Here is a 13,900-nt window from a genome sequence, read left to right as displayed (position 1 = left end):
TTATAATGTATGAGCTTCCCCCGTCAAAGAAGTACATTTTGGCGGTTGAAAATGATTCTCCTACCCTAAAAGAGGTTTGTAATTACTAAATCCATATCATACTCGTAATATAGAATAAAGATTGTGCATGTCATTTTTTATAATAACATAATAATAATATAGTATAATTATACCCAATCAGGTTTTTAAAACATAAATGACATTTTTTAGGTAATCACAACACTGGGAAAAGTTTGTGGCTCTCAAAATTTCCGCCACATTTCGCAGCTACAAGCTATAAATTTACCTGGAATTAATGTAATAAATTATATATTTTATATACAAATACATTACTCATGTTAATGATGGCAACTGATCCAATTTAATTTACTCATATTATATTCTTTGTAGCTTTTGATATATGACACGCTAACAGTCAGTATGAAGATGACGCCAATATATTGTGTAAAGAAAGGTGCTTTGTGGGAGCTGATCGATAACTGCAATATTTTAAAAGATATGATATATTTGTATGAAGAGTTTAAGAGTTCAAGAAATCTTCACTCACTCAAAGTAAGGCAGCAATAGTATGTTTCATACTTAATACTAGTTAGTCAAAAGATGTTATCACCGGCCTTCTGCGTGTAAAGCAGAGATAGCAGGCCGTGATAACGTCAAGGTCAAAGCGGGGGTGGGGGACAGAAACGCACGGGGTATTTGGTCAAGGCTGGTTTATTTCATTGTATTGCAGGGTAGTCGTTACCGATACGATACAGGTTATTGTCGTCGTTGGCGGTCGGTTGGTAATTGGCGGGCTGCAACGTGGTGTCGCGGCTGGGCTGCTGATTGATTGATTGGCATCCGAGGCGAGTCAGTGCTTGCGGCGTGGCGATCTGCCGATGTCAGATGTGGTCTTTTTGGCGGGCTGTCCGGAATGCTGGCTTGGCTTCGCGTCCGAGGCGAGCGAAGGCGAGAAGAGATTTTGCGGTCGATGCTGTTGGTTCGGCGGTTGAGTTAAGAGAGAGCTTTTTGCGCGCGTTCAACTGACAGGCGGCGTCATGTTCATCCGTCGGTCGGGAACCTCTCTGTTTTACCGACGGATTGACTAGTGGCGGCGCAAGCGGCCGTTTTTGATAGACCGCGTCTGTTTTGGCGGGAGTTTGACGAATTTGAATTTCAAGGAGACGGGTTCCGCTCGGCCGAGGGTTGCGATCACCGCGAAGAGTGGACGTAGGCTGTGGTATTTTGGGAAATATGATGGTTCGGTCCGCCCTTTGAGGTAGTCTCCTGTGGGAGATTTCCATCTGGTATCAATGTGTCTCAGTATCTATATATTAAATACATACATCCAGCGTTCGAAATGAACTGGAGCACGGCTTTAGTTCGTAAAATCCTCGAATCCACTGCTTTGTCCCTTGGAAAAATTAAAAACAGCGCTCCAGTTTGAAAATTATTCAAATAATCAATTCATTAATTTACATATTTTAATAAAGTTTCATACAAACTTCATGTGTTGTATACACCAGCTATTTCTCCCAGTGACGAAGGGAGGAGGTATGCTTTTAAGATCCGCCATAAATAGTGCACATTAAACTTACTAAGTTGATTTAATTCACATTTTAACCTCAAATGGCATTTTCTCTGAACATTAAAATGTAGTCATCAATGTGGGATATATACCTATATTTTCCTTTATTTAATTGAAGATTCATTCTTTATAGGTGTTGATTTATGGTCCGCCAGCTGTTGGCAAAACTACACTATCACAAAAAATCTGTTCTGAATATGGATTACTGTATATTTCACAGGACACCTTTGTGAAAAATGTCATCAATGAGTTGGTAATGTATAATTTAATAAGCATTAGGTAAAATTTTTCCTAATTTTTAGATTTTTTTTACATTACACTATTACACTAAAATATTTTTGTCAGCTGAATAAACATTAAATGTGAGATCTTTCAGAAATGGAAAATAAAAATTCATAAAAAAATCAACAGTCAAGAAAATGATTCCGATTGTCAGTCCAAAGAAAATAATATCTACCTTTCATATGACGAAGAATTAAATGATATAGATGGTTTGCAGAAAAAATTGAAGTTTTTCAGTAACGATTCTTGTAACACTAAAGATATCTTTAGCGAGTAAGTAAATAACATTCATTCATTTTAACATTCTAGATTGCAATAATATTACACTATAATTATTTATTGCTAACTAGTTGTCTTGTAATAATATATAAGACATAATGCTTTCACTGGAGTCAAGTTATGGCGTGGCATGTGTGTCAGTGACTAATGCACAAAATCTAGAGAGAGCGGTGAGGCGACGACACCGGCGTATTTTGACAAATGGCATGAATACTAAACCGATACACAATACAAACTTATTCTGCAGAGCCCATTAAGTGTGACGGGACGCGTGGGTGGGTCAGTTTGTCACAGTTGGACGATCTGCTGAATGTCGTGGGTCCCTCACACCACTCATTCATATTTTTTGCTATCGGTCCAATCGATTTGAAATCTTCGACAATCGATATTTTGTGGTCGGTTACCAGATAGTACTTTAAAAAAATATGCAGTCGATTTACTATTCGAGATGATGAAAGGCAAACATTTCTACACTTCGCTACCTAGTAAGCTTGGTACTGTGATAAGCGTTTCCTTTGAGCTATGCCACATAAATCCCTCATTAATTCCACATCTCGCCATGCTGCTTCATGTGGGGCCACTGCCTAAGACTTAAATAATATTTTCAAGAAAACAATCATTCAAGCATTTCACTTTATAATCATATCTAATATTTATTATCTCCTTTAAGTCCATCAATAAAATAAGAATGCATAGTATTGTTTTATTATTATCGACTACTTTCACTAAGTATGTATTTAATTTTACTATGATCCTTTAATCTAACGTTTTTTGCACACATGACTATGAACATTCTTTCAAAATATATGAAATGAGGTTTTAGATAATTGAGCAATCATTCTATTTATAATGACAGAAAAAGCTTATCTTTATCAATTTACTTGATCAAACATGACTGGCGTTTATTATTGCGTGCTCATGTCCTAAAGAAGGTGCAGTCTAAAAATAATGTATTGTTTTGATATTATAAATATCTCATTCTAAATTAGGTACCTGCCAACTTAATTTTACATTTATTTATTTTTTAGATATGTACGACAGATAATTTTTGCCAATAGAAGTTTCAGTAAGGGGTGGGTGTTGGATGGGTTTCCGGCAACATATTCAGACTGCTATGAAGGTAAAAAGTAAATGTTATGAAAATAGATTTATTCATTAATAAATTTACTCTAGGTATGGATGATATTACATATTGTAATCTAAAATTATTTTTCACAGTTACTTAAATATTAAAATATATAAAAAAATCTTTCTATAGATATTCTTGCAAAAAATTCAAAATGGAATTCATTAGCCATATCTACTGTATATGTGGCTAATGAATTTGAACATTTGATCACTTTATCTTCCACTTCACTTAAATTTTTTAATTCTGTTTTAAACACTGAGTAGTTTTGCGCATACTTTAGGTAGAAAGCACAATGTCAACTGTCTACACTTAAGTCGTACATTAAATAATTTTCAATTTTTCATGGGAAACAGTGTTGTCATATTTTTATATTGCTGTTTTTAATACAAATATGTAAAAATTATAGTATGTATTTTGAAAAAACTATAATACACAGAACATTTTTCGTTTTGAATCCTTCAAAATCATAGTATTTTTGGCTTATTTGGTGTAAAATTATAGTGAAATACACTATTATTTTCGCGGAATAATTCGGTTGGCAAGACTGAGTCATGACGTGCGCTAGCACTTTAATTATGAAAAACGGCCATTTTGAAACCGGTTTGAGGCAGGCAATGCGCAAGGTACACATACACTTTGATGTGTTTATCTAGCGAATGAAAAAATGGCCGAATGTAGACAGGGCTTGCCAGTCCGGATAATATTGTTTTAATTATTTTCCTTCTATTTTGATATTATTTCATTTTGTGGAACACTTGATTTATAAATCAGCTTTTAGTATTTGAAAATGAACTCAACACTGAAAATAATCAAGAAAGTAATGAACTATTGTCAAATATATCAATCAAATATGAAAAAGATATAATATTACCAGGTATGTTGGAAGACCATTTGAACAATAATTATTATATTTAAGTATTTATCCATTTTTTCCAAAATATTTGTCATAACAGAGACTAATTTCAAAATTATCCCATATCATCAAGTAAATAATTATATTCTCTTGATATGAATTATTTGCATGTGAGAATACATAATATATAAAGCCTCCCACCGTGGTGCAGTTGTATATTTGATTGATCCAGAGTATCAATCCTAACGAAGTCATAAAATGTCGGTTAACCTTTCACAGTATTCTTGCTAGGAGCTGAAAAACTAAATGAATGGAAACGGAGATGTAGTGATTTTTCGATCAATAAGGACTAGAACAGAGGTTCTCACGTGAAATTTAACTGTGGCCGCACAATTGACATTGACAGTTCTATGGAAACGTCTGGTGGCCGCACCAAATTTCACTTTTGTTGTGATTTAAAAAATAAAGCTAAATTTCATTTACTAAAAAAATAGTTAAATTTATTTATAGACAAGTCCATATTTAATAAAAGATATTTGAACATTTTAGTACATATTATCATCTATTTATTTAAAAATAATGCAAGTCTTCAATTCTCCCTTTTTCCAATGCGAGCCGCATGGCTGCTTCTAAATTTACATCTGTTACTGACTTCGATATTTGTAAGTCATGTGTATTCAACCAATTTCATAATTTTATAAATACGTTTTTGAAATATTATTCTGTAAAGCACTAGTGGCTGCAGAAAAATCCTCTGGTGGCCGCACATGAGAACCACTGGACTAGAATAATTGTAGTATTACTTTGATTTATCTTGTTATCATTTTTTAAAATTTAATATGACGTTATTTTAGATATAATCATCTCACTACGGGCGTCAGACACATTTATTTGTGAAAGAATCATGATGTCATTGAGAGAGAAGATTGCCGTCATCAAAGATTACACTGAAAAGATTATCTTGCAAAGACTGAGAGAATTCAAAGAATCTGTAGAAAATGCTGAGGATTCATTGGAAGAGTTCTTTGATGAATCAAATGTTCACCTGCTAAGTATCGACGTAGCGGATAATGAGATCGTTGACTTTGAAAGTATTTATCAAGCAGTAATAGCTAGGAATTTCAGCAGCGATTCCACGAAAGGTGTTATTTTATAGATGTGCATACATACTAAAATATATATTATCAATGTTATGTACTTACCAGTGACGTCCCGTGGGGGTAGGCAGATTGAGCGTCGCTTGGGGGCGGCAGTTAATCAAAGGGCGGCAAATCGAAGAGAATCATTTTGTACATATAAAAAAAGCTACCTAAACTTATCTTTCTATTAAAAAACTGGCTCATTGATTGGAAACATAATTTATTAATTAACATAAAATGTTTAACAGGACTGTATTTTTTTGCCGGTTCGCGATATGTAAGAAGCCACTGTATTACCTACCAACGTCAAAAAAATCCCACATTTGGGGAAAAAGTATTTATAAATTTAATTGTGTATGTTTTAGTGGTACATATTTTGTTAGTACCTAGTGTATCAATACAACACATTTCTTAGACACTAGAGTTATGAAAGGATGATAAAAAATACTGGATAAAAAATGAAGCGGCATTCTGGCGCTGCCTAGGGGCGGCATTTTGTCTAGGGACGTCACTGTAGGGCACGCGTCAAGCCCTATGGTGGAGACTGGAGAGGTATTAGAAGAACTTTTTGAAACTCCTTTACTTGGTGTTGTATGGCATTTTGTCTAGGGACGTCACTGGTACTTACACATTTTATTATATTTAAATGATAAATAGAATGTTTTATTATATCAATTCTATGAGATATGTAGTGTATTACAACATTATCTATAAGAATTCTTATGAGACTCTCAAAAGTTGACATAACATCATTTTTTTTAAATAATTTTAGAACCACAAGAAACTGATAGTATTCTAAGCATACACAGTATGCAGAATGATTTGCCAGACGGAAGAAGTAAAAGTGATAAAACACATACTATTATTAAAGGAAAAAGTAACCATTGGGTGAGTTAGGACTTGAAGTGTTCATTGCTAGACCTCAAAACTTCAGAGAAATACATAAAAATAACAACATTCACTTTTGGCCCAACTGCTGGATCAAACCTGCGACCAATGGCTAATCTGTTAAGACTGCCAATCTACTAACTAGGACCCCAAGGGTGTAATATATTATAATATCAATGTAAGATAAATCCAAAAATTAAAAGTGGTGCAATGTGCCATGCAAAGTCAAATGGCAATTAATCAAATATGTTGCTCTGCTTATATGGATAACCACTGGACAAATGCAGTCATACTCTAGTACCTAAGGGGCAATAAACGGTAACAGATCCACATCGAAACCTGCGAGATCAATGAATTCATCATGTTTAACTGGAGTATGTGGCAGTGAAGAATTAGGGACCGAGAAGAATGGAAATGGGAAAGCCTTTGTTTAATTAAATTTTAAGTTCACTTGTGTACATTAACTTACAGCAAGTTATATTATTGAAATTATGAGATATCAATAGTTGTATCTTAAACAAATTTTTATTTTCATTATCAAATTGAAGTATTATATTTTATCTGTGTGCTTCGCTTTATCTTAAAATCACACGCTGCGTCATTGACTGTGCACTAAAAGCCCACAATAACAAGGCACATGGATTTTTTGATCTTGATTGATTAGTTGATATAAAAAGAACTATCTTTGTATTAGATATTATAATATGTATACATAAAATATTGTTTTTTTCATGAAAATTCTTGTAAAAATTTGTAAAAGTGTTTATACGTATAAGAATTCTGCATTGATATAATTGCAATATATAATTGTGTTAATTTTGAAATAATATTTAGATGGAACTGTTACTGGTGCTGAAGAAAGAAGAAGAACTGGTTTTATCGATTGAATCTGACACATTGCGGACATATATGATGCAACATGTTCTTCCAACGTTGATAGTAAATTTAAAAGAAGTTCTTTTGACTAGACCCAGCAATCCTGTTCAATCCATGGTATTACATTCAAAGTTTTCTAAAATATCTTCACCTTGTAGCATCCTTATAGGCACATATTTTATAACGATGGCCAAGAAACTTAAATTCATCCTTGCCGGTTGAATAGTTTGTATATATATTATGTACTTAATTCACGTTGGGTCTATGTTCAGGATCCAAAGATACAGAAAAATCAACGGAATTCAAACCCGCAACCTACGGGGTTAAAGGAGAACATTCTGTTCACTATTTCATTTCGAGTACAATGATCATAGTAATAAATAATACATAAATAACTGACGAATCCTATGTTATTTAACTCGTTCAGTGCGCTCACCGCACCTGGCCCATGGCCATTAGAGGTCATTAGCATGTTAACCAATTGGGGTAATTAAGGGGTAATTAGTAGCTCAGCAGTGAATGTATTAATCAATCCAATTCTCGCTGCAAAATGACTGCTTATTTTAATTTTGATAGAATTAATAGTGATATGGTACCAGTTTCTTGGAAAACATTTTCTTTCGCAGAAATAATTGAATTTTTTTGCAATTCTACTAGCTAATTTTATGCGACTCAAATAAAAACTATAAAAATGTAAGTGAGTTATAATTTTTTCAGTGGAAAGATATGACTATAAAAATTACGTATGCGTAATAGATAACTATATTATTATAAATCTTATCAATTTGATTTTATAATATAGGTACCATGCCTGTGTTTATTGTCATATTATATCAAGATAACTTATTAATCCTTTTATCTGATAAGTAAATAATTTGTTATTTTTATGGTATGTTTGAACGGAAATAAATTATTGTTTGATCATAATAAGATTGTGACCTATACTATGTGCCTCTTTAAAATAAATAGCCTTAACTCACATCTATGTTGAATCAATGTTAAGGTTGAGAAGTTGATGATTTTCTATAGTTTTATAATTCCAAAAGTAATCATATTAGGCATGTTTTTACGATTACCTAAAAACATATTTGTATAAATATTTGTTCAAAAATAGCTTCTAAGGGGAATTCTTGAATTGTGTTTCATTTTAATAAATAAGTAATTAATTTCATCACTTTAAGTATTTGCAAAAATATGAATATTTTTATGTCAAGATTTTACAGTCATTTATTTTGTAATCATCAATTAATATGGAGTTATTGTTATTTATTTAAAAAAAGCAGAATCAAATAATAATAAAGAAATCCTTCTTCAGTCATAACTTTTTGCGCATTATTATGAATGAGAATCATAATATGGTTGTAGATTAAAAGGGTACAAGTGATAGAATATACAAATGAAACGTGAATTGAAACCAGTTTTTACATTACCTCATACCTATTAATGTGTCTAAAAGGATTCAACCGCATAACCGCTGTTGAGATTTGAATTCCTTGATCTCCTGTGTGTAAAATGTTATTATTTTCACAGTAATGTATCTAATTTGAATGTTTTGGCCAGATTGATAGCCCTTCAAACGCTAATCATAAATAAATATTAATATTTAGGTATAGGTAAAATGTAACATTTCAAAGCCATACTTCATTTACGGAATGATAAAAATTTATAATTTAAATTTACTCAATTTGGTTCCTTATGCACTTTGATCCATTTAATTCTCAGCACATCAATAATTAATTAATGTCAATAAATTTTAACTAGGTAACTTGCCTATAGAGCGATCTTAAATTAATCGTTGACTTACTAAGCGTTCAGCGATATTTGTTTACTGTAATGATTTGAGAATGTTATTTATCATTTCAGGCGGACAGTCTCTTTCGAGAAAATTTATCAGGCACAAAATTATCGCCCGCATTCAATGATACAGAAAGTTATATAAACAATTGGATTATTGATTTCAATAAAACATTTAATAACTTATTTTCTTCATAAATAATGTTGGCTCTGAAAATCTTTTTAGAAATAATTAAATATTTTGCCATTTTTGAAACAATATTACCTATGTATTGTACAAATGTGATGAATGTGGGAATGGTATTTAATTCAATAAAAACTTCTTGGATAAAAAATATTATGTTTTATTATTTCGATATAAAAATTACAAATAGGCATTATTAAATAATTCTGCTTATTGATAATGAATACAATATTGCACTGGGTGTATTTACATTCATTGTACAATTTTAAATTGTGTAACATAAATAAAAATGTTATAAATTCAACAGTAAATTGTATCACTTTAAGCAAGAGAGCAACTTTATAAATTGTCTATCAAGATGTCTATGCCAAAATAGCAACGTCTGAGCATGTACGGAATGTTTCTTGGGGTCCACAGCCTTGATCTGATGTGTTATCTCCGCACGGTCCCCATGTGTTACCTAAACAGTAAATAATATAATATTCTATTTTCATGATTTCAGAAATTTAATATGTATAGTCATGGCCCTCACAAGGGGGGGGGCTCTAGCCTGGGGGCCCAGCGTGGGGGTTCGACCAGTTAAACAACACAGATTTGGTCTAATAGTAAAAAAAGTCTCCTGCGGCGCTATTTTACTTAACAATATTAACATTTTAAAATATGTGACTGCGTTGTAATTTGATAAGATATGATTGATAAAATTAAATGATAATTCACGCGTCGATTTTTATTTTATAATAATGTGTGTTTTCTGACTAATAAAAATTGGTGTTTATCCAATATAGCGAATGGTCGCATGTTACTTGGCTATCATAAAAGGGAGTTGCGATCAGTGCTTTATAATATGATGTCGAGTGCCGACAACTCAATATTTCAAGTGGATTTATTGAATAATAGAAAAAATCGCTAAAAGTACACGAAACACTCTTAATTATACCTCGCAGATCCGTTGGGTTCCGCGGAATACCATTTTGGGGAACTCTACTATAGAACATTAAACTGTTCGTAACCTTGGCGAATGGGCAGGGATCATAAATGTTGGATAATATTATTAAGAGTATCGGCATACATATTATACTTACCAACATTTTAAATACTCTTGTGTATACATGGTACCTATCTATAATATATAATATTCCATTAAAAATAAGTTGTTTTATGAAGATACAAAAACGATTGAATGGTTTTGATATATTTTTTATACTAGTAGATAAATCTATTTTATGGTTGAGTAAAGCTATAGCATCATATTACTGCTATAAATATAATTTTGTATTTTGGTCCATAAACATACTATAATATACTCGTAAGTGTGAGATTCAATAGTTTTAGCATGAAACAACAATGGGATGGGAAATAAGAGAAAGTGATACAATAGGTTTGATATTATGAGTAATGTCGACAACAGCAACCGTAACAAAAATCACTATAGCCCTGCATAATAAAATTACAGTACCTATCTTAAAACTTATACATAAAAAAATATTTAGCTGTTTTACAAAATAATGAATTACCTGCTGTGTATGTCCATTGCAAGATGCAGTGTTTGCATTCCGCCTGAGGTAATTGCAGAGCAAGTTCGAATATCCCCAATCTCGAATCGATTACAAACATATATTTTCCATCTGTCGTCTTTAATTGCAAGTCTGTAAAACATTCTAATGACTCTGTTTTATATTTATCCAAATTGCAAAGAGTAAAGTTGAAATATCCTAAATGGTTGGCAGTGATCATGACTTGAACGGGCATAACACCTCCTGGTTTGTATCTAAAATGATTAAAATACAATAATTATAATTCATTTTGCGTATACATATTTTGTCATCAGGTTTACAAAATAAACTATTCTTTGATTCTTACGTTTTTACAATTGTGGTGCCGGCACCATACGATCCTCCAATCTCGAATTTCCTTGGTGGTGGGTCGGAATAGCTATCTCCGCAGAATCCACATTTACCTCCATTTGAATTATGTTGCACCTATAATATGATGGTAAATAAGTTTTACAATAATTTATTTTTATTAATTTTATTTTTAAATAATTTTTAAAAAAAAAATATTTTGACTGCAATTTTAATATATTCAGAAATTAGAAATTCATATTCTTCACTGAAATTTCTACGTTACTATCGGCAAACAAAATTATGTAGTACCTATTCAAATAAAATAATTATTATACTATTTAGTTAAATTCATAATAATATTATCTCTATAATTTTATTCTCAGTTTAAAGTGTATAAACATAAATCTAGGTCATGATTGAGGAATCTCGTCTTGAGAATTTTCGAAAAAGAAACACAAAATTTGAATTCGATTCTCGAGGACATGATTTTCTGAAATTTCGAGAATTCATTATTGAGATCTCAAGAATTCGAGAAATTGTTACTACCTAAAACTAACAAAGGGAAGTTGAGATGGAAAAATGATAGCTGCCAGCTGCAACCAGAATTTTTAAAAATGCTGAAGAAAGCTATCAGCTTTAATTATTCTGAAATTAAATTTCTCGTAAATTTATTATTGCCGAAAGAGCTAAAAATTGAATTCTGAACGGAATTTCTTAAGTTCGTCGGTAAACATTTTTTTGGCCAAAGGAGGTAAAAATAAAGAAAAATTTCCTAAATTCTACTATATATTGTAGATTTTACGAGAATCTTGAGATATGATAAATGTCAAGAAATCATAAGCTCTACAAGAATCTCATTCAACTTGATGAATGATGCTAACAACTTATTCTCTGAAAAGATATTATGTTGTTTAAAAAAGATTTTTTTTAAATTTTGAATGAATTTTAATGAAATCGTTTTTTATATCGATACCTATATCAAAACCTTCTCTGAGTTAAAAGCAATCAATTTGGAAGTAGATCAATTAATTTACAAACTTGATGAACTTACTTCCCGACCACCGCAGTATTGTGCGTTGTCATCCCAGAATTCGGGCAAGCTCGGGTCGTATCGCCAGAGTGACCCTCTGTTTGGTGGCTCTAGTACCATTCCATGGCTATGGACAAGCACAATCATACATGCCAAAAGGCCTAATTTAACCAAAAGTTGAGACATTGTCCCAATAAAATAATAACACTGTTACAGTACTAATGCCAAAGAATTGAGTGAGTGTTTAAAATTTTTTGATGGCCTTATTATATGCCATGTGTTACAGGATGATTTGAAATTGGTTATCATTAATTTTAACCGGGCCAGTGGTTTGCAATTACCACTTGGGCATAAAATAATTTAATTTGTTTTATCACCGGCCAAGTTTCTTCAAATCAAACTATAATTCAAATTTTTGTTAAGTTAATTATTAAGAGCGTACTTCAGTGAAACGGCAAATAATTTTCAACAGTAGGTGTCACGAAATTTCGCACTTCTCGCCTGGACTCGCCCATCGGAGACCGACAGACGAGGTGTGCGCACGTCGATTTGTTTTGTCTTGGTGTCGGATGAACATATTCTTAAATCATGTAAAGATGTCTAAAAAACTTTACGTATGTACTTGAAAAAGAAAACATGTCAAAGAATTTACCATTATTATCATTAATATAACAATAAACATAACATTAAATGGACACATGTTGAATTTTTATGACAAATTATATTTCGTTCGGCACGCGTCATTTGCACAATCCGCGCATCGCCTAGCCACGATCTTTCCTGAACTAAAGTATAGCCTTAACATATTTGGTATTAGCAATATCTGAATGATTTCTTGTTGATTTTCTTTGCACAGTTGCATGAGCGAAAAGGAAGGTCATTCGTGAAATGATATCAAAAGGGAAAATGGACAAAATAGGGTGCTGTCAATTACATGATGCCATCCACATGTCGCAAAATTGTGGTACATGATAGGAATTTGAAAATGGATAATTTTTTTCATGGAATTACATATTTTTAACTACAGTAGAACCTCGATTAGTCAGACTAATTTGGGATGAAGATAGTCTGGATACGATAAATCCAGATAATCGAAAATTAATATAACATCTATTTTACTTCCAAAATAAACCTTTTTAATAGCAATTTATAATAACTTAATTTTTTACTAATTGTATATTTATAATTGTACCTTATACGAAACTGATGATCAAAAAGAAATCTGGATATCGAGGTTCGGGTAACCGAAAGTCTCAATTCGCGCATTACTTATATAAATATTTTTTGCATTTTATTGGTGAATCCATAATATATTTATGATTAAGATATTATAATTATTAATATAATATTTACATAAATTCTGATCCTCTTTTTGTTCTAGGTTTTGGCAATTATTCCAAGTCTGCCACTCGATGGAATGCTGAGCTGAAAGCAGTCTCTGAGATTTTTGAGTCGAGGCCATTTTCATCTGCTGCGAATTCGTTCACTTGAATAATAAGATACGATGTAATTAATACATACTCTGCCATTTTATTTTTTGCAGTAGAATCGATAACATTGTGCTGTCATATGATAAACTTATGTCATAATATTTTTTTTTAATTTTACGACATGAAAATAAATTCATTCGTATTATGATGTATTTTACTGTAACATTTGCTTTACTTTATATTATAAAATGACAATATCCCACTGATAATTAATTTATCTATAAAAATAATTCCTTGTGTGATTTTCTGATAAGAGTAGGTATTTGTTATCTTGCATCTTAAATAATAATTTTATTATAAGCATTGCAAATTAACGTAAGGAGATTTGTAATTATTATTATATTACTTTAATCTCAAAATCAAGTTGACTGTTTTAATTTTATGGTTATCTTTATTTTAATGTAACAATTATTACCTAATACGATTTTCGATTATCAGACTATTTTGATTGATGACACCTTTTTTACTTTGATCGTCAGCGTTGTTAAAAAAATATTCCATTTGTTCTTTATCTTCTATCTAATGAAATCATTGATTATATTTTC

At 31.7% G+C, this 13,900-nt stretch overlaps 2 protein-coding genes across 2 annotated transcripts; one reads left to right on the top strand and one right to left on the bottom strand.

Annotated features, from left to right (window-relative positions):
* The first annotated feature begins 1,947 nt into the window (after positions 1-1,947).
* Positions 1,948-9,136, top strand: LOC147067782 (adenylate kinase 7-like). Its single transcript, XM_085952387.1, has 6 exons — positions 1,948-2,122; positions 3,157-3,248; positions 4,965-5,252; positions 6,022-6,137; positions 6,972-7,130; positions 8,877-9,136. The coding sequence occupies exons 3-6, from the start codon at positions 5,015-5,017 to the stop codon at positions 9,003-9,005; spliced, it is 642 nt and encodes a 213-aa protein (XP_085808513.1). The 5' UTR covers positions 1,948-2,122; positions 3,157-3,248; positions 4,965-5,014; the 3' UTR covers positions 9,006-9,136.
* On the bottom strand, positions 9,133-12,107 carry LOC147067781 (uncharacterized). The gene is made up of 4 exons (XM_085952388.1): positions 11,887-12,107; positions 10,852-10,970; positions 10,506-10,759; positions 9,133-9,451 (listed from the first exon to the last, which is right to left on the bottom strand). Exons 1-4 carry the CDS (start codon positions 12,049-12,051, stop codon positions 9,354-9,356), a joined length of 636 nt encoding a protein of 211 aa, XP_085808514.1. The 5' UTR covers positions 12,052-12,107; the 3' UTR covers positions 9,133-9,353.
* Positions 12,108-13,900: the final 1,793 nt, after the last annotated feature.

The sequence above is a fragment of the Rhyacophila brunnea genome, unplaced genomic scaffold (genome assembly GCF_057557595.1).
Source record: "Rhyacophila brunnea isolate RB1 unplaced genomic scaffold, BYU_Rbru_1.0 scaffold_3, whole genome shotgun sequence".
Classification (NCBI taxonomy): Eukaryota; Metazoa; Arthropoda; class Insecta; order Trichoptera; family Rhyacophilidae; genus Rhyacophila; species Rhyacophila brunnea.
The sequence above is the reverse complement of the archived record's forward strand: the minus strand, read 5'-3'. Positions and strand labels throughout refer to the sequence as shown.

What these genes read in the sequence shown, in the direction of transcription:
- LOC147067782 (XM_085952387.1), top strand. Translation starts at nt 5,015, where the DNA reads ATGATGTCATTGAGAGAGAAGATTGCCGTCATCAAAGATTACACTGAA. An exon ending in CAGCAGCGATTCCACGAAAG is followed by an intron (nt 5,253 to 6,021) that starts GTGTTATTTTAT and finishes AAATAATTTTAG; the next exon opens with AACCACAAGAAACTGATAGT. An exon ending in GCAATCCTGTTCAATCCATG is followed by an intron (nt 7,131 to 8,876) that starts GTATTACATTCA and finishes TTATCATTTCAG; the next exon opens with GCGGACAGTCTCTTTCGAGA.
- LOC147067781 (XM_085952388.1), bottom strand. Translation starts at nt 12,051, where the DNA reads ATGTCTCAACTTTTGGTTAAATTAGGCCTTTTGGCATGTATGATTGTG. An exon ending in AATACTGCGGTGGTCGGGAA is followed by an intron (nt 10,971 to 11,886) that starts GTAAGTTCATCA and finishes ATCATATTATAG; the next exon opens with GTGCAACATAATTCAAATGG. An exon ending in GGCACCACAATTGTAAAAAC is followed by an intron (nt 10,760 to 10,851) that starts GTAAGAATCAAA and finishes TAATCATTTTAG; the next exon opens with ATACAAACCAGGAGGTGTTA.